Source organism: Zalophus californianus, chromosome 13, assembly GCF_009762305.2.
Source record: "Zalophus californianus isolate mZalCal1 chromosome 13, mZalCal1.pri.v2, whole genome shotgun sequence".
NCBI lineage: Eukaryota > Metazoa > Chordata > Mammalia > Carnivora > Otariidae > Zalophus > Zalophus californianus.
The window spans coordinates 63,261,701-63,282,604 of record NC_045607.1 but is presented as its reverse complement, the minus strand read 5'-3'; the positions used below and the strand labels follow the sequence as shown (position 1 = coordinate 63,282,604).

The 20,904-nt window shown below is 35.9% G+C and overlaps 2 protein-coding genes across 3 annotated transcripts in view; both read right to left on the bottom strand.

The window, feature by feature from the left end:
• KIAA2026 (KIAA2026 ortholog) overlaps positions 1–20,904 on the bottom strand; it is a 150,231-nt gene that overhangs the window by 112,415 nt on the left and 16,912 nt on the right. The window contains exon 2 of one of the 2 annotated variants that reach the window (XM_027616488.2): positions 11,568–11,768. The exons of the other annotated variant lie outside the window; for it this stretch is intronic. Coding sequence (XP_027472289.1) covers positions 11,568–11,768 — 201 coding nt within the window. The remainder of the gene's footprint in view (positions 1–11,567; positions 11,769–20,904) is intronic. 2 annotated transcript variants of the gene reach the window in all.
• Positions 11,652–20,904, bottom strand: part of RANBP6 (RAN binding protein 6) — a 33,440-nt gene continuing 24,187 nt past the window's right edge. The window contains exon 3 of the transcript XR_003523825.1: positions 11,652–11,768. The gene's annotated coding sequence lies outside the window, so the exon portion shown is untranslated. The remainder of the gene's footprint in view (positions 11,769–20,904) is intronic.

The window sequence follows — 20,904 nt, the reverse complement described above, 5'->3', positions numbered from 1 at the left end:
AAGTTGGGTATTCATCCTCTCTAATCTATATGGACCACATCTTCTTTATCCATTCATCTGCTGAAGGGCATCTCAGCTCTTTCCACAGTTTGGCTATTGCGGACATTGCTGCTATGAACATTGGGGTGCATATGGCCCTTTTTTTTTACTTACTACATCTCTGTCTTTGGGGTAAATACCCAGGAGTGCAATTGCTGGGTCATAGAGTAGCTCTATTTTTAATTTTTCAGGAACCTCCACACTTGTTTTCTGAAGTAGCTGTACCAACTTGCATTCCCACCAACAGTGTAAGAGGGTTCCCCTTTCTCCACAACCTCTCCAACATTTGTTGTTTCTTCCTTGTCAATTTTTGCCATTCTAACTGGTGTAAGGTGGTATCTCAATGTGGTTTTGATTTGAATTTCCCTGAGGGCTAATGATGATGAACATTTTTTCATGTGTCTGTTAGCCATTTCTATGTCTTCTTTGGAGAAGTGTCTGTTCATACCTTCTGGCCATTTTTTGACTTGATTATTTGTTTTTTGGGTGTTGAGTTTGAGAAGTTCTTTATAGATCTTGGATATCAGCCCTTTGTAGTGTCATTTGCAAAAATCTTCTCCCATTCTGTGGGTTGCCTCTTTGTTTTGTTGACTGTTTCCTTTGCTGTGCAGAAGATTTTTATCTTGAAGAAGTCCCAAAAGTTAATTTTTGCTTTTTTTTAAATTTTATTTTATTATGTTATGTTAGTCACCATACAGTACATCATTAGTTTTTGATGTGGTGATCCACGATCCATTGTCTTCATGTAACACCCAGTGCTTCATGCAGTAGGTACCCTCCTTAATACCCATCACCGGGTTAACCCATCCCCCACCTCCTGCCCTCTAAAACCCTCTTTGTTTCTCAGAGTCCAGAGTCTCTTCTTCCGACTCCCCCCCCTTCATTTTCCCCTTCCTTCTAATGTCCTCCATGCTATTCCTTATGTTCTACAAATAAGTGAAACCATATGATAATTGACTTTCTCTGCTTGACTTATTTCACGTAGCATAATCTCCTCCAGTCCCATCCATGTTGATGCAAAAGTTGGGTATTCATCCTTTCTGATGGCTGAATAATACTCCATGGTATATATGGACCACATCTTCTTTATCTATTCATCTGTTGAAGGGCATCTTGGCTCTTTCCAAGGTTTGGCTATTGTGGACACTGCTGCTATGAACATTGGGGTGCATATGGCCCTTCTTTTCACTACATCTGGGTTGTTGGGATAAATACCCAGGAGTGCATTTGCTGGGTTATAGGGTAGCTCTATTTTTAATTTCTTGGGGCACCTCCACACTGTTTTCCCAAGTGGCTGTACTAACTTGCATTCCCACCAATAGTGTAAGAGGGTTCCCCTTTCTCCACAGCCTCTCCAACATTTGTTGTTTCTTTCCCTGTCAATTTTTGGCATTCTAACTGGTGTAAGGTGGTATCTCAATGTGGTTTTAATTTGATTTTCACTGATGGCTAATGATGATGAACATTTTTTCCTGTGTCTGTTAGCCATTTGTACGTCTTCTTCAGAGAAGTGTCTGTTCATTCTTCTGCCCATTTTTTGACTTATTTTTTTTTTTGGTGGGGGGTGTTGAGTTTGAGAAGTTCTTTATAGATCTTGGATAAAAGCCCTTTATCTGTAGTGTCATTTGCAAATATCTGCCTCCTTGTTTTATTGACTGTTTCTTTTGCTATGCAGAAGCTCTTTATCTTGATGAAGTCCCAAAAGTTCATTTTTGCTTTTGTTTCACTTGCCTTTGAAGATGTATCTTAAAAGAAGTTGCTGCAGCTGAGGTCGAAGAGGTTACTGCCTGTGTTCTCCTCTAGGAGATGGATTCCTGTCTCATATTGAGGTCTTTCATCCATTTTGAGTTTCTCTTTGTATATGGTGTTAGAGAATGGTCGAGTTTCATTCTTCTGTATTTATCTGACCAATTTTCCCAGCACCATTTATTGAAGAGGCTGTCTTTTTTCTATTGCATTTGCATTTTTTCCTGCTTTGTCAAAGATTATTTGACAATAGAGTTGAGGGTCCATATCTGGGCTCTCTATTTTCTTCCATTGGTCTATATGTCTTCTTTTGTGCCAGTACTATGCTGTCTTGGTGATCACAGCTCTGTAACATGGTTTGAAATCAGGCAACGTGATGCCCCCAGCTTTTTTTTTTTCAACATTTCCTTGGCGATTCGGTGTCTTTTCTGATTCCATACAAATTTTAGGATGGTTTGTTCCAGCACTTTGAAAAATGTCATTGGAATTTTGATCTGGATGGCACTGAAGGTATAGACTGCTTTGGGTAGCATAGATATTTTAACGTTTATTCTTCTGATCCATGAACATGGAATGTTCTTCCCTATTTTTGTGCCTTCTTCAATTTTCTTCATGAATGTTCTGTCGTTCCTAGAGTATAGATCCTTTACCGCTTTAGTTAGGTTTATTCTGAGGTATCTTACGGTTTTTGGTGCTATTGTAAATGGAATTGTTTCTCTAATTTCTCTTTCTACAGTTGCATTGTTAGTGTGTAAGAAAGCAACTGATTTCTGTGCATTGATTTTGTTTCCTGCCACATTTCTGAATTGCTATATGCGTTCTAGTAATCTGGTGGTGGAGTCTTTTGTATTTTCCACATAAAGTATGTCATCTGCGAAGAGAGAGAGTTTTGACTTCTTCTTTGCCAATATGAATACCTTTTATTTCTTTTTGTTGTCTGATTGCTGTTGCTAGGACTTCTAGTACTATGTTGAACAACAGTGGCGAAAGTGGGTATCCTTGACGTGTTCCTGATCATAAGGGAAATAGAGAAATATTGTAAACGAAAACCAAAGCTGGTGGCATCACAATCCCAGACTCCAAGCTCTATTACAAAGCTGTAGTCACCAAGACAGGATGGTACTGGCACAAAAACAGACACATAGATCAATGAAACATAATAGAAAACCCAGAAATGGACTCTCAACTCTATGGTCAAATAATCTTCGACAAAGCAGGAATGTCCAGTGGAAAAAAGACAGTCTCTTCAACAAATGGTGTTGGGAAAATTGGACAGCCACATGCAGAAGAATGAAACTGGACCATTTCCTTACACCACACACAAACATAGACTCAAAATGGATGAAAGACCTAAATGTGAGATGGGAATCCATCAAAATCCTAAAGGAGAACACAGGCAGCAACCTCTTCGACCTCAGCTGCAGCAACTTCTTCCTGGAAACATCACCAAAGGCAAGGGGAAGCAAGGGCAAAAATGAACTATTGGCAATTTATCAAGATTAAAAGCCTTTGCACAGCAAAGGAAAGAGTCAACAAAACCAAAAGGCATCCAACAAAATGGGAAAAGATATTTACAAATGACATATCAGATAAAGGGCTAGTATCCAAAATTTGTAAAGAAACTTACCAAACTTAACACCCAGAGAATAATTAATCCAATCAAGAAATGGGCAGAAGTCATGAACAGACATTTCTGCAAATAAGACATCCAAATGGCCAACAGACACATAAAGAAGTGTTCAACTTCACTCAGCATCAGGAAAATACAAATCAAAACCTCAATTAGATACCACTTCACACCAGTCAGAATGGCTAAAATTAACATGTCAGGAAATGACAGATGTTGGCAAGGATGCGTAGAAAGCATCCTACTATACTGCTGGAGGGAATGCAAGCTGGTGCAGCCACTCTGGAAAACAGTATGGAGGCTCCTTGAAAAGTTGAATATAGAGTTACCCTATGACCCAGTAATTGTCCTACTGTGTATTTACTCTAAAGACATAAATGTAGTGATCCGAAGGGGCACGTGCACCCCAATGTTTATAGCAGCAATGTCCACAATAGCCAAACCATGGAAAGAGACCAGATGTCTACCAAGAGATGAATGGATAAAGAAGATATGATATATATATATATATATATATACAATGGAGTATATGCAGCCATCAACAAAAATGAAATCTTGCCATTTGCATAGATGGAACTACAGATATTATGCTAAGCAAAATATATCAATCAGAGAAAGACAATTATCATATGATCTCACTGATACGAGGAATTTGAGAAACAAGATAAAGAATCATAGGGGAAGGGAGGAAGAAATGAAACAAGATGAAACCAGGGAGGAAGACAAACCATAAGGGACTCTTAAAATCAGGAAACAAACTGAGGGTTGCTAGAAGGGATGGGGGTGGGAGGGATAGGGTGGCTGGGTGATGGACACTGGGACGGGTACGTGCTATGGTGAGCGCTGTTAATTGTGTAAGACTGATGAATCACAGGCCTGCACCCCCGAAACAAATAATACATTATATGTTAATAAAAAAAAATCTGGAGAGACCACAAATACATGGAGGTTAAACAACATGTTACTAAACAATGAATGGGTCAACAAGGACATCAAAGAAAAAAAAATACATGGAAATAAATGAAAATCAAAACAGAAAAGTCCAGAATCATTTGGATGCAACAAAAGCAGTCCTAAGAGAAAAGTGTGTGTGTGTGTGTGTGTGTGTGTGTGTTTGTGTGTGTGTATGGCAATACAGGTCTTCCTCAAGAAGAAGGAAAAATCCCAAATAAACAACCTACGCTTACACTGAAAGGAGCTAGAAAAAGAACAACAAATGAAGCCTAAAGTCAGCAGAAGGAAGGAAAATAATAAAAATTAGGACAGAAATAAATAGTATAGAAACTAAAAAAAAAACAATAGATCTATAAAACCAGGAGCTGCTTCTTTGAAAAAAAATAATAAAACTGATAAACCTCTAGCCAGACTTATCAAAAAGAAAAGGGAAAGGACCCAAATAATTAAAATCACCAATGAGAGAGGAGATATAACAACCAACAACAGAGAAATAGAGTTCTAAGAAAATGTTTTGAAAAACTATATGCCAACAAATTAGGCAATCTAGAAGAAGTGGATAAATTCCTAGAAATGTATAAACTACCAAAAGTGAAACAGGAAGAAAGAGAATGCTTGAATAGACCAGTAGTCAGCAAAGAAATAGAATCACTACTGAAACAAGTCCCAATAAACAGAAGTCCAGGGCCAGATGGCTTCCCAAGGGAATTCTACCAAACATTTAAAGAAGAGTTAATACCTATTCTTCTCAAACAATTCCAAAAAGTAAGAGAAGGAAGGAAAACTTTCAAATTCATTCTCTGAGGCCAGCATTACCCTGATTCCAAAACCAGACAGATATCATTAAAAAAGAGAACTATAAGCCAATATCGTTGATGAAGACAAATGCAAAAATTATCAGCAAAATACTACCAAAGCAAATTCAACAATACATTAAAAAAATCATCCACCATGATCAAGTGGGATATATTCCAGGGTTGCAAGGGTGGTTCTATATTCACAAGTCAATCAACTTCATACAACACATCAATAAAACAAAGAATAAGAACCATATGATCATTTCAATAGATGTAGAAAAAGCATCTGACAAAGTACAACATCCATTCATGATAAAAAGACCTCAATAAAGTAAATTTAGAGAGAACATATCTAACATAACAAAGGCTATACATGAAAAACCCACAGCTAATATCATCTTAACTGCGGAAAAACTGAGAACTTTTCCTCTACTGTCAGGAACAAGACAGAGATGTCCAATCTCACCACTTCTATTCAACATACTACTGGAAGTCCTAGCCACAGCAATCAGACAATGAAAAGAAATTAAAGGAATTCAGATCAGCAAGGAGTAAGTCAAACTTTCACTATTTGCAGATAAGATATAGAAAACCCAAAAGACTCACTGAAAAACTACTAGAACTGATAGACCAATTCAGTAAAGTCACAGGACACAAAATCAACATACAGAAATCTGTTGCATTTCTATATGCCAGTGATGCAGCAGCAGAAAGAGAAATTAAGGCATCAGTTCCATTTACAATTGCACCAAAAACCCTAAGATACTTAGGAATAAACCTAACCAAAGAGGTAAAAACCTGTACTCTGCAAACTATAAAACAATGGTGAAAGAAAGTGGAGATGACACAAAGAGATGGAGAGACATTCCAGGCTCATGGATTGGAAGTACAAATATTATTAAAATGTCTATACTACCCAAAACTATCTACAGATTCAGTGCAATCCCTATCAAAATAACACTGGCATTTTTCACAGAGCTGGAACAAAGAATCCTAAAATTTGTATGGAATGACAAAAGACTCTGAATAGCCAAAGCAACCTTGAAAAAGAAAAGGAATGCTGGAGGCATCACAATTCTGGATTTCAAGTTATATCATAAAGTTATAGTGATCAAAACAGTATGGTACTGTCATAAAAGTAAACACATAGATCAAACAGAACAGACTAGGCAACCCAGAAATGGACCCAAACTTACATGGTCAATTAATCCTCGATAAAGCAGGAAAGAATATCCAATGGGAAAAAGTGCAATCTCTTCAACAAATGGTGTTGGGAAAACTGGACAGCAACATGCAAAAGAATGAAACTGGACCACTTTCTTATACCATATGCAAAACTAAATCAAATTCAAAATACCTAAATGTAAGATCTGAAACCATAAAACTCCTAGAAGAGAACACAGGCAGTAACGGCTTTGACATCAGCCATAGCAACTTCTTTCTAGATATGTCTCCTGAGGCAAGGTAAACAAAAGGAAAAATATACTGTTAGGATTACATGAAAATAAAAAGCTCTGCACAGTGAAGGAAACCATCAACAAAACTGAAAGACAACCTACAGAATGGGAGAAGATATTTGGAAACAACACAGCTGATAAAGGGTTAGTATCCAAAATATATAAAGCACTTATGAAACTCAACACCCAAAAAACAAATAATCCAATTTAAAAAATGGGCAAAAGAGATAAGATATTTTCCAAAGAAGACATCAAGATAGCCAACAGACACATGAAAAGATGCTCAGCATCTGATCATTAGGGAAATGCAAATCAAAACTGCAATGAGATATCACCTCACACCCTGATCATTAGGGAAATGCAAATCAAAACTACAATGAGATATCACCTCACACCTGTCAAAATGGCTAAAATCAACAACAAGAAACAACAGGTTTTGGTAAGGATGTGGAGAAAAGGGAACCCTATTGCACTGTTGATGGGAATGCAAACTGGTGCAGCCACTCTGGAAAACAGTATGGAGGTTCCTCAGAAAGTTAAAAATAGGACTACCCTATGATCCAGCAATTATTCTAGTAGGTATTTACCCAAAGTATACAAAAATACTAATTCAAAGGGATACATGCACACTGATGTTTATACCAGCATTATCTACACTAGCCAAATTATGGAAACAGCCTAAGTGTCCACTGACTAATTTATGGATAAAGACATGGGGTATATATACAAGGGAATATTACTCAGACATAAAAAAGAAAGAAATCTTGCCATTCACAAAGACAGGGATAGAGCTAGACAGTATTATGGTAAACAGAGTCAAAAAAAGACAAATACCTTATGATTTTACTCATATGTGGAATTTAAGAAACAAAACAAGCAAAGGGAAAAGAAAAAGAGTGAGAGAGACAAACCAAGAAACAGACTGTCAACTACAGAGAACAAACTGATAGTTACTAGAAGGGAGGTGAAGTGGGGGATGGGTTAAATAGGTGATGGGGATTAGGAGTGCACTTGTGATGAGTGCTGGGTGATGTATGGAAGTGTTGAATCACTACATTGTACACCTGAAACTAATATTACACTGTATGTGTAACTGGAATTTAAATTAAAACTTTAAAAAATTATGTATGGTTAAGCTATGCCATCCTTTAATTATTGATAGGGGGGAAAAACAAAGTCAACCTAGATTTTTCTCCTTCAAAATGTAAAGAAAAGTAAAAACTTTTTTCAAACCAAAAAATAAAAGTTCTGAAAGATCTACATTATTAGAAATGCTAAAGAAAGTTTTTTAGGCAGTAGAAAAATAACACCAGATGGAGTCATGGATCAATACAAAGGAAGGCAGACTGCTGGGATGAGTAAATGTACAGATAAATTTAAAATACATTTCTGTCAGGTGCCTGGGTGGCTCAGTTGGTTAAGTGTCTGCCTTCGGCTCAGGTTGTGATCTCAGGTTCCTGGGATTGGGCCCCACATCAAGCTCCCTGCTCAGTGGGGAGTCTGCTTCTCCCTTTCCCTCTGCCCCTCTCCCTGCTCCTTCTCTGTCTCAAATAAAAAAAAAATACATTTTTCTCCTCATTCTTAAATTTCTTCAAAAGATAACTATTTAAAGCACATACAATAACAGCATTGGGGTTTATAACACATTGTAGAAGTAAAATGACAACAACAGCACAAAGTATGAGAAGAGATAAATAGTAGTACCCTTTAAAGTAGTATAACATTTGAAGTTAAATGTGTTAAGTTAAGCACATCTTGTAAAGCCTAGAGAAGCCACTAAAAAAAAAAAATTCAAATAATGATAGCTCATAAGCCAACAGTTGAGATAAAATGCAATATTAAATAATGTCAGAAATATTATCAGGGATAAAAAGAGACACTCATAATCAGAAGGATGTCAATGCATCAAAAAACCGTAAGCATCATTAAATACATACACATGCAATAGCAGACTTTCAAACTACATGAAGCAAAATCTTTCAGAATTCAGAGTACAGAGACAAAGGTCCCTACACTAAAATTAATTGTATTTCTATATGTTAGCAACAAAAAATTGTAAATTGAATTTAAAAAATGACTTACAGTTACATCAAAAACATGAAAATATGTATGGGTACAGTTAACCAAATATATGGAAAATGTAATCACTGAAAACTAAAAAATGGACTGAAAGAAATTTACAATTATTCAGAAACTGATTGATAAATTCCATGCAATTTCAATCAAAATTTCCTCAGATTTTTTTTTGTAGGTGTTTATAATACGATCTAAATCACACAGAAATGCGAAGATGCTAGTATAGCTAACAATTTTGAAAACAAAAAACAAAACACAAAGCTGGAAGACTCATATTACCAAATTTCAAAGCTTACTATAAAGCTATAGTAATCAAATCAATGTATTAGTAGCCTAACGACAGACCTATAGATAAATGAAACAGACTCATAAATATATATGTTCAACTGACTTTCAATAAAGATGCAAATCTAATTTAATAAGGAAAGAACAGGTTTTTTTCAACAAATGATACTGGGACAACGGACTGTCTATACGGAAAAAATAAACCTTCACCTTTACTTCAGACCACACACAAAAATTAACTTCAAATGAATCACAGACCTAACCATAAAAAATAAAATTTAGAGGAGTGCCTGGATGGCTCAGTCAGTTATGTGTCCAACTCTTGATTTTGGCTCAGGTCATGATCTCAGGGTTGTGAGATCAAGCCCATGTGGGCTCTGTGTTGTGCACACCACCTGTTTAGGATTCTCTCTCTCCTCTCCCTCTGCCCCCACTCTCTCTCTCCCTCTCCAAATTAATAAATAAAACAAAATTTAGAAATTTCTGGGAAAAAAGGGAGAAAATTCATAATCTTGGGTAAGTTAAGATTTCTTAGGTCATAAAAAGCACAAAACATTAAAACAAAAGAATAAACCTGAAGTTAAAATGTTATATTTCTTAAAAAACACTGAAAATGAAAAGTCAGGCAAAAGACCAGGAGAAAATACTTGCAACACATATATATCTGACAAAGTACTTGCACCCATAATATACAACAGAATTCTTAAAATTCGATAATAAAATGCGTGGGAATGAGAAAGTGAGGATAGTGGTTTCTTCTGGGGACAAAGGAGAAATCTAGGGAATCCTGTTTTAAGTATGTTAATTTCTTTAAAAATAGCTGAGTAGTGGGTATGTGGAGACTTTCATTATAATTTTATTCTTTGCTTCATGTTTAAAATATTTATAATTTAAAAATTAAAAGTTAACACTAAACCCAAAGAGAAAGTTTAATTCATATTGCTCCATGAAATTATCATAGTCACTAAGACATTTAAGGTGGATTTTTGCCCGTATCTTATTCACCTATGTCTATTTGACATTAAACACAAGGACACACAAACATGTAAAATTGAAGAAAAGAAAAAGATTCCATTAGATTCCTAGTTTCCTACTATCCATTCCTACTTGGGATGCTTAAATGTTTCCCTCATCAACTTTAAACAACTTACTAAAAACAGTTTGTTGATCTTTCCTCATAGCATGGGTTCAGGCTCTTCTGTTTTCTTTCTTAGTTCCATCATTTCACAAGTCAAAAGGACAGCATATTAGTTAGGAGTACAAGCTCTACAGCCAAAATGCCTGCCTTTAAATCTTGACTACCACTCAAAAATTGCCTGACCTTGGGCAAGTTAATTAATCTCTCTGTGCTTCAGGATAAATGTTAAATACATATAAGGTACTTTGAGCTAAACCTGGCAAATAATCATGTTCAATAAATGTTAATCATTCTTATCTTCTTATTGCTGCTATGACTATTATTACAACTATGTCCTGACTTATTTTTGTCTCTTCCTTTGTCACTCCTTAGTATTAAGGAAGTACTTAGTCTTGTTAGTTGTTCCCAGAACAATTTGACCTCTCTCTCCCTATTTCTGGTCATCAGTAGTGAAGATCTAGACTATTATAAGCTTTCTTCGTACAGGCCTTCCTTTTCTTCATTTTCTCTCTATTCCAATCTATTATACACTACTGTCAGATTAATCTTTATCCCTTTTCATAAAATCCCCTTTCCTTTAGCAGGAATAGCTCTATAAGGTTTTGTAGAAGGAAAAAAAAGTATTTCACAGTGGGTTCTGAATTAATCACTAGAATAAAAAGTATGGTAGGAGAAAGTCTCAAGGTTGAGTTTTAATCAAATATCAAAGCAAGCTAAATTTATTATTATGAAAGTAACAAAGACATTTTATAAATTGTCTTTAAGTAGCATTAGCAGTTCCCTATTACATCAGCAATCACTCCTAATATAGTTTGAGTCTGAGATTTGATTTATTATGAAAATCACCAGTCTTTTTTGAGTAATTACCTCTCTCTTTTGTTATAATATGTTATACAAATGCCATTAATCTATGCTCCCAGGCCCTAGGAAGGTAACACTAATTAAGCACAACATTCTTTCCTGATGAGCCCAGGGTAGGGTGAGTTATCCAGAAAATTAATACCAATGGAGGAACTGGCAGAGGTGGACCTATGTATCATTTTGAACTACATAATCTCTGGAGTTTCTCCTAATTTTAAAGGTCTGTGAATCTATTTTAAAGCTATACTAATCTATATAAAACTCTTCTAATTTAAAATTTGACAATACTTCTATTTTCATTTGTAATTCATTTGATAATACTTTTAGAAATCTAGAAAGCATTCTGAAATCTTTTGTAAAAATTTGTGTTTAGCTTCAAAGTAATTTGGTCTGAAATTTAAAACTATATTTTTAAACAAATTTCACTGTGATTATTTCATTATGAATTCAAACTTGAGTGACAATGCATTTTGTTAACACTACTGAAATGGGCCCAAAATTTGATATGGGCATACAAAAGTTATACAGCTACTCTTTGAAAAGTAGTTCCTAGAAATTTGAAAATGACTTTTTTTTTTAACATTTACCTTTTTTCTTCTTTTGCTCTCAGCTGTTCTTCCTGTCTCAAAACTTGAACCATTATAGATTCAAAAACTCCACTTGTCAAGCCTGCCAAACTTCGTGGTGTTGACCGACGCCTTGTTGAGGTACATGCAGTTCCCTTCTCATCCTCCAATCCATAATAGCCTCTAGATGTAACTGCTATCGTTGTCTTTTCTCTCAAGTGCCTTGGAGAAGAATAAGTCAATTCATAAGGTCAAATCTTCTGGGTAAGCAATAAACCCTCTTAACCAGCATCTTAAGAATAATCTCTTTTGCTAACTATATAAAAAGTATATAGTTAAACCTTACTTAGCTATGCTCCAGATTTTTATCTGCCCTACATTAATTTCTAATTTTCCTTACCCATATCATAAAATCAGTCTGAATGACAGACCCTTCCCTACATTTAAAAAATATATAAATCTTGGGGTGCCTGGGTGGCTCAGTCGGTTGGGCATCTGACTTCAGCTCAGGTCATGATCTTGGGATCCTGGTATCAAGCCCCAGGTCAGGCTCCCCACTCAGCAGGGAGTCTGCTCTTCCCTCTACCTCTCTCTCTGTCCCTCCCCCTGTTCATGCTCCCTCTCTCTCAAATAAATAAAGAAAAAAGAAATATATGAGTCTTTCACATTAAAATTAAGGATTAAAACACTATCTCTTTAATGGAAAAAAGTTTATTATTTGCAAAATTAAATGCAGCTTATTTTTACATTTCTTCATATATTTCATACTACCTATCATTGGTATAGGAAAATGCACAATACTACAAAAACATTTTGGAAGAGAAAATCCATGGTACATAAACACTTAAAGAAATTATAAACAAATGAAACATTACAATATACGATATAGAAGTGCAAATTTGGAAACCTGACTAACGTATAAAAAGAATCTAGGAATCAAGATTCCCTTTTCAATGTCACACAAATGTCTCCCTACCCTATAATATTCTATTAATGCACTAAGATACTAATCTAATACTTGAAAACACTGATTAAAAAAAAGTTTCTCAGCAGTTTAATTACCTATAAATACCCTTAATGAATTTGAAATATTGATTAAAACCATTTACACTGGAAAAACACTAATCTTATCAATTTTTTCAGTCTAAATTAAAACCTGACTTCTGAACTTTTATCTGAAAAAAAAAAGGCTAATTATAAAATTAGCATTAGGGAAAATATCTGCTCTTCTACCTCTGTAAAATATGCCAGAGCCTCTGAAGGTTTTGAACATGTTTTTTCTACAATGACAAAATTAAGTCAATACCCCAAGTAAGCATTCAATATGCTGGATGAATTTTATGTAAATTAAAAGTTGACCCTGTAATCAAATTTTCCTGCTTTCCTATAGGCTTTCTTTAATACAAAATAGGCTAAGGTTCAACAAGACAAACTTTTATGGTATGAAATACAATCAAATGCCTTTCCATCCTGGACTTTGTTCACAATTACTCTAAAAACTTTTATAACAATCTTAGTCTCAGGCCATCTGGAGCAAGATTCTACTGAACTATGGCACTATTATATGTTTTCTTTGTTATAAGGAGATAATGTTGTAACTGATTCAGCTTTAAGTAGGGCATGAACTTTTAAATTAGTTTTCAAGTAATCCTGAAGAATTTGGGCTAATCTAACCATACTGTTTCAGGCTGTGATTATTTTATGCATAAGCATAATATAGATCTGTCTGATGGCTAATTGGGCCAAAAGGAATGTGGGCCAAAAGATAATAAGATGACTGGCAATAACAGATACTGAATGGGTATACTTGGGTTCATTTTACTGGTGAACTAACTAGTTCTATAATTTTAATTACTTCCTCAATACTGATGGAAGAGAACATTAATGAACAATATTGCATTGAAACGTGATGACATCTCAAAGGTCACAGCATATGCAGAGCACTAGGGATAAAAGTTGAGGGAAATAGTAAGTCACGTGGCTAAATTATTATGTAAGCAAGTTAGACACTAAATTTTATCTTTTAATTTCACTCTTACAAGTAGAGAAGATGAAGTTATATAAACTACTTTTTTAAACAGTATCTTCTCAGAATAAAGACCAAAGAGAAATTAGTATCCTTTATTACTCATCCAAAAAAAAATGTAAATACTTTGATATTTATCATTCATAATTAAAATACAAGAAGGAAAACTATGACGTCTCTTTCATTTCAAGGTGTAAAGATTAAAAAGTGTAAAGATTACACTCAGTGTTGGGGAGAATCTAGAAAAGAAAAATTTTCACAAAACATTATTGGATATGTAAAATTGGCACAGCATTTTTGGAAGTCAATTTGGTAATAATCATTAAGATTTAATGTGCGCATATCCTTTGACCCATCATGGTCCTAGGAATTTACCCTATAGACATATCTCCACAACTGTGAGCAATCTCTCTCTCACACACATACAGAGTATTGTTATTTAAAAAAAACAACAACCTGTAAACATAAATGTCCTTTTATAGATTAAACAATGTATACCACAACATGGAATAACATCCATCCATCAAAAGGAATCAGAAGTCTGTATGTACTCACTGTAAAAGATGTCTATATTACACTGCTGAATGTAAAAGTTTCTGAATATATCTTTTAACCCGAAAGTAATTATATATAAGTATATATATATGTAAACATACATATGGCACCAAGTAGTATGTGTATTTGTGTACAAGTTCAAACTCTCACCTAGACTATTGCAATCTCTTCATGACAGGCATCCTGGCTTCTATTCTGATCTCCTTGCAGCAACCCAGGTCATCCTTTTAACAGGTAGTCAGATCATGTCAGATCATGTCATTCCCCTGCTCTGTCTCCTCCAAAGCCTTTTAGTTACACTTAAAATCCAAAGTATCTACCTCTCCAGACCTCATTTTCTACTACTTTGCTCATCATAGCTCTTTGTGTTCTGGCCACTAAAGTCTCTGTATTATTTTCATAATAATAAGCCAACATCAACTTTGCCCTTGATCATCCTTGTCCTCATATAAGGAACTCTTCCCCCCCAATATCTGTACGGCTAGGCATTATCGCTTCATCCACATCTGTTCAAATGCCAGCATACTGAGAGGATTTCCCTGACCATCATACTAGTAAAGGATCCCCTATACTTTGTCCCTTACCCACTTCTTTTTCTTCCTGTTTATCACTAAATTATATTGTATAATTATCTATTTATTTGATCTCACCCGAATGAAAGTTCCAGGAAGGTAAGGATTTTGTTTTGTTAATGGATGTAACTTCAGAGCCTCAAACACACACACACACACACACACACACACACACACACACGTGCGCGAGGGGTATTTGTAAGGATACAGAGCAAGCTATTTTTCATTTTAAATTTATATACATAAAATTTAAGTTGAAAAATTCCAGTCATCGATTTTCTCTATAACATGTGTTACTAACTAGTTGGGCTTCATGTATCAGAGAATAAAATGCAAAAAGATAAAAATAAGTCTCACCTCCAAATAAGAATTGTCAGATAATCAATAAACAAAACACGCTAAAATAACTCTCCCTTTCTAAAATTCAAGCTTTTTTCCCGCCTACTCAGAAAATTATTTTATAAAATCAGTCTGACAACAGTTTGAAAGTAACAGATTGTTACAGATTGTTAGCAAAAGCTAAGCAATAGTTACAGCTGACCGTTGAGTTTTAGTTATCCTTTCTTTAAAAAAAAAAAAAGCATGAAAGGTCTTTTCTGTGTTGTTAATGCATTCCAAATTTCAGAATTCAGAGGCTTAATTCTATTTCAAATTATTAGAGTAAGTAGTAAAGAAAAAGTGAATTGATATAAAGCTTTACTTATGGTTAATATATGTACTAACACCGCCCTCCCCCACTAAAAACAGATGTTTGAAAAGGTTTCCATTTTTATGTGATTTTTTTGTTTTTGTTATCAAAACAATATAAATGTTCACCTATAAAAATTATATCTGCACAATTAAAACTTGGAAACAATTATCTAATCTGTTTAAAAATATTCTAAATAAAGAGTTTCATTTTTTTAACCCATTTACTTAAAAAAATTTTAAATACAACTGCAGCCCTCAGGATCCCAGCAAGATAACTAAAAAGAACATGATGTTTAATGAAGAGACTATTCACAAATGTGTAGCCAGGGTTAAAGGAAAACTAGAAAGGGACAGTGAAGCACTCTTGTGCTAGCTAGGGAGCTGTCATCACTCTGCCCAAAAGGGGAAAGAGAAGGGATAGTTACTGAAACAAAGAAAGCTATAATTATAAAGGGGGCCACAGAATGAAGGAGCACAGTTACTGACAATCTGTAGCCCAGCAAAGAAAAAACTGTTAGAATATCCCAACCCTCTCTGTCCTCCTGTCAGTGCCTCCCCCTGACCGAACCCAATCAGAAGCCAGAACACAAGGCAGACCAGTAGATGCAGTCCTTAGAAATCAGCCTCCTAGGGCACAGAGCACATTGCATAAAGGTGGAGAGTAAATGTGGAGGGGTAAATGAAAATTATCCAGCAAAACAGAACCTGTATATCAGTCTTCATGAGCAACTAACTAATTGAAATTAGGGAAGACAACTCTTACTGGTGAATTTCAACAAAAATTTTTACCTGTTTTGAGGGACGCCTGGGTGGCTCAGTCAGTTAAGCATCTGCCTTTGGCTCAGGTCATGATCTCAGGGTCCTGGGATTGAGCCCTACATTGGGCTCCTGCTCAGTGGGGTCTGCTGCCCCTCGCCCTGCTCATGCACTCTCGCCCTCCCTTGCATGCTCTCTCTCACTCAAATAAATAAATAAATAAACCTTAAAAAAAAATTTTTTTTGCCTGTTTGATAAACATCACAATGTAGTCAGCCCAGTTTACAATGCCCTTCTATCTGGATTTATGCATCTTTATGAGCTCTGAATTACAACAGTCATTAAAACCAAGTACCAAAATAAACAACATAAAATAAACCTTTCAAATAGCTCTATAGCCAAGTATTAAAAGCAAGATTTTCAAAACAAATGATCACAATGCCTTCACCCACACTAAAGTTTTATATCATTAATGTTAAAACTTATTTTTAAAATTTGCTTATCTCTTGTGTTTAAGTAGATTATAACATTTTACAATATATAAAATGTAATAGGTACAGAATATGATTAAATGATTGATAAATATAGATACATTGAGGGCACATATTGAAAATATTTTGTTTGGGAAAACAGATCACAAAAGTTTGGAAACCACTGCTCTCAGATTCAGCTGTATCAAATACCCAAAAAAATTTTCAGAAAAAAGAAGTCTTCATACCTACAAAAAGTATTTTTGCATTTACAGACTATGAAATTTATTTCTCACTTGATATTCTTTACGTTCTATTCTCCCAGTTGTTACTTATTCCCCTTGCATTTTTTAAAAAAGATTTATTTACTTATTTTAGAGAAAGAGATTAAGCGTGGGGGTAGGGGCAGAGGGAGAGTCTCAAGCAGACTCCGCACTGAGCTCAGAGCCCACACGAGGCTCCATCTCACAACCCCGAGATCACAACCTCACCAAAACCACGCTTAACCATCTGTGCCACCTAGGCAGCCCCTCCCACCCCTCCAACATTTTTAACTCATCGCTGTCATCCAAACCTCCAATCCCTTATTTGACTGCTTCATTTGCTCTAACTAAATTCAGTCTCTTTTAGCTATTCACATAGACAAGTAGTTGGGACCCATCATACATGACAAAGCTCTTATCTCTTGACCAATTATCTGTCTCAGGCATTCCATTTCTTTCTTGCATCTCAGCCAAAAACTCTTTCATTCTTAATACCTCCACCACTAAATATGGCAGGAAAAATCACCATCTTGTACTGTTGCCTATGTAACCTAAACTGAATTCAACCCTATCTAAGAGGACTTTTTGTTGTTGTTGTTGTTTTTTATTATGTTATGTTAATCACCATACATCATTAGTTTTTGATGTAGTGTTCTATGATTCATTGTTTGCATATAACACCCAGTGCTCCATTCAATTCGTACCCTCTTTACTACCCATCACCAGGCTAACCCATCCCCCCTCCCCTCTAGAACCCTGTTTGTTTCTCAGAGTCCATAGTCTTTCAGGGCTCGTCTCCCCTGATTCCCCCCCATTCATTTTTCCCTTCCTATCTTTTTTTTTTAACATATAATGTATTATTTGTTTCAGAGGTTCAGGTCTGTGATTCATCAGTCTTACACAATTCACAGTGCTCACCATAGCACATACCCTCCCCGATGTCTTATCACCCAGCCACCCCATCCCTCCCACCCTCCACAACTCCAGCAACCCTCAATTTGTTTCCTGAGATTAAGAATTCCTCAAAGGACTTTTTAAAGAAGGTCAATTCCCTTAATGGTACTCCATAACAGCAATTTCAAAACATAATCATTATTCAAACACTTCACCCCTCTACCCATCATAACTTAGTAGCTGACTTTCCCCACCACTTGTGCTTGTGTTTTTGTCTTTGTTTTCTTTAATTAGGCTCCACACCCAGCATGAAGCCCAACGCAGGGCTTGAACTCACAACCCCGAGATCAAGACCTGAGCTGATATCAAGAATCAGACACGTAACCAACTGAGCCACCCAGGTGCCCTGAAAAACTGGTAGTTTTTATGGAAGAACTCCATGATTTGTTTCATGGAAGAGTTCCCATTTCCTGTTTCTCACAGAACAAAATTATCTAAATGCTACTTGAAACTGCAGTGAAAAAATGTGCTTCTCATTCTCTTACCAAAAGTTAATCCCACCACTGGTTTTCAGAATTCGTATTTCATTTATCTTCTGCAATTTCAACCTCTACATGCTAGCTGTCTTTATCAGACAAACATGTAAAAGTTTATCTTAAAAACAAACCATAACCCTAGGTGGCTCAGTCAGTTAAGCAACAGTCTCTTGGTTTTATTTTTTTTTTAATTTTATTTTATTATGTTATGTTAGTCACCATACAACACATCATTAGTTTTTGATGTAGTGATCCATGATTCATTGTTTTTGTATACCACCTAGTGCTCCATGCAGTACATGCCCTCCTTAATACCCATCACCGGGCTAACCAATCCCCCCACCCCCCTCCCCTCTAAAACCCTGTTTGTTTCTCAGAGTCCATAGTCTCTCATGGTTCATCTCTCCCTCCGAGTCCCCCCCTTCATTTGTCCCTTCCTTCTCCTAATGTCCTCCATGCTATTCCTTATGTCCACAAATAAGTGAAACCATATGATAATTGACATTCTCTGCTTGACTTATTTCACTTAGCATCATCTCCTCCAGTCCCATCCATGTTGATGTAAAAGTTGGGTATTCATCCTTTCTGATGGCTGAGTAATATTCCATTGTATATATGGACCACATCTTCTTTATCTATTCATCTGTTGAAGGGCATCTTGGCTCTTTCCACAGTTTGACTATTGCAGACATTGCTGCTACGAACACTGGGGTGCATATGGCCCTTCTTTTCACTACATCTGTGTCTTTGGGATAAATACCCAGTAGTGTAATTGCTGGGTCATAGGGTAGCTCTATTTTTAATTTTCTGAGGCTTGGTTTTAGCTCAGGTCATGATCTCAGGGTACGAGATGGAGCCCCAAGACTGAGATTCTCTCTCTCACTGCTCCTCCCCGCTTGCACATGCGCTCTCTCTAAAATAAAATAAATAGGGGCACCTGGGTGGCTCAGTCGTTAAGCGTCTGCCTTCGGCTCAGGTCATGATCCCAGGGTCCTGGGATCGAGCCCTGCATTAGGCTCCCTGCTCTGCGGGAGGCCTGCTTCTCCCTCTCCCACTCCCCCTGCTTGTGTTCCCTATCTCGCTGTGTCTCTCTGTCAAATAAATAAAATCTTTAAAAAAATAAATAAAAATAAAAAATAAAATAAATAAAATCTTTAAATAATAAAAAAAAAATCCCCTTGTAAGGAGTGACATCTAAATTCCTGGCCCATTTCATGTTTCATCCACACCCCTGGCAGTTGCCTGCACTTACACTACTGAAATCACGAGTCCCAAATGATCTCCTATTTTAAACTTCAAATAATATTTTTATCAAGTATTTTATTTGAATTCCACTCTAGTTAACATACACTATTAGTTTCAGGTGTACAAAATAGTGATTCAACAATTCCATATATTACTCAGTGCTCATTATCTTAAGTGTACTCTGTAATCCCCATCACGTTTCACCCATTCCCCCACCCCCAATCCTCATGATAACCATCAGTTTCTTCTCTATAGTTAAGACTCTGTTTCTTGGTTTGTCTCTTTTTTCCCTTTGCTTGTTTTGTTTCTTAAATTCCACATAAGAGTGAAATCAGACAGTATTTATCTTTTTCTGACTGACTTATTTTGCTTACCATTGTACTCTCTAGCTTCATCCACGTCATTGCAAATGACAAGATTTCATTCATTTTTACGGCTGAATAATATTCCATTGTAGATCTATACCACTATTTCTTTGTCCATCCTTCAGTTGATGGATAGTTGGGCTTCTTCCATAATTTGGCTATTGTAGATAATACTGGTATAAACATCGGGATGCATGTATCCCTTTGAATTAGTGTTCTTGTAGTCTTCGGGTAAATACCCAGTAGTGCAATTACTGGATCACAGTCGTTATATTTTTAACTTTTTGAGGAAACTCCATACTGTTTTCCAGAGTGGAAAACAGTGGCTGCACCAGTTTGCATTCCCACCAACAGTGCACAAGTGTTCCTTTATTTACACATCCTCACCAACACTTGTTTCTTGCATTATTGATTTTAGCCATTCTGACAGGTATGAGATATCTCATCATAGTTTTGATTCGTATTTCTCTGATGACTGCTGATGTTGAGCACCTTTTCATGTGTCTGTTGGCCATCTTGATGTCCTCTTTGCAGAAATGTCTACTCATGTCTTCCCCAGTTTTTAAACTGCATTATTTATTTTTTTGGTGTCAAGTTTCATAAATTTTTTATTTCTGATACAGACCTTTTATCAGATATTTCATTTCCAAATATCTTCTCCCATTCTGTAGGTTGCCTTTCAGTTTTATTGATGGAAGTTTCTTTGCTGTGCAGAGCTTTTTACTTTGATATAGTCCCAAAAGTGTATTTTTGCTTTTGTTTCCTTTGCCTGAGGAGACATGCTACAGCTGATGTCAAAGATGTTACTGCCTATGTTCTCTACTAGGAGTTTTATGGTTTCAGATCTTACATTTAGGTATTTTGAATTTAGATTTAGTTTTGCATATGGTATAAGAAGTGGTCCAGTTTCATTCTTTTGCATGTTGCTGTCCAGTTTTCCCAACACCATTTGTTGAAGAGATTGCACTTTTTCCCATTGGATATTC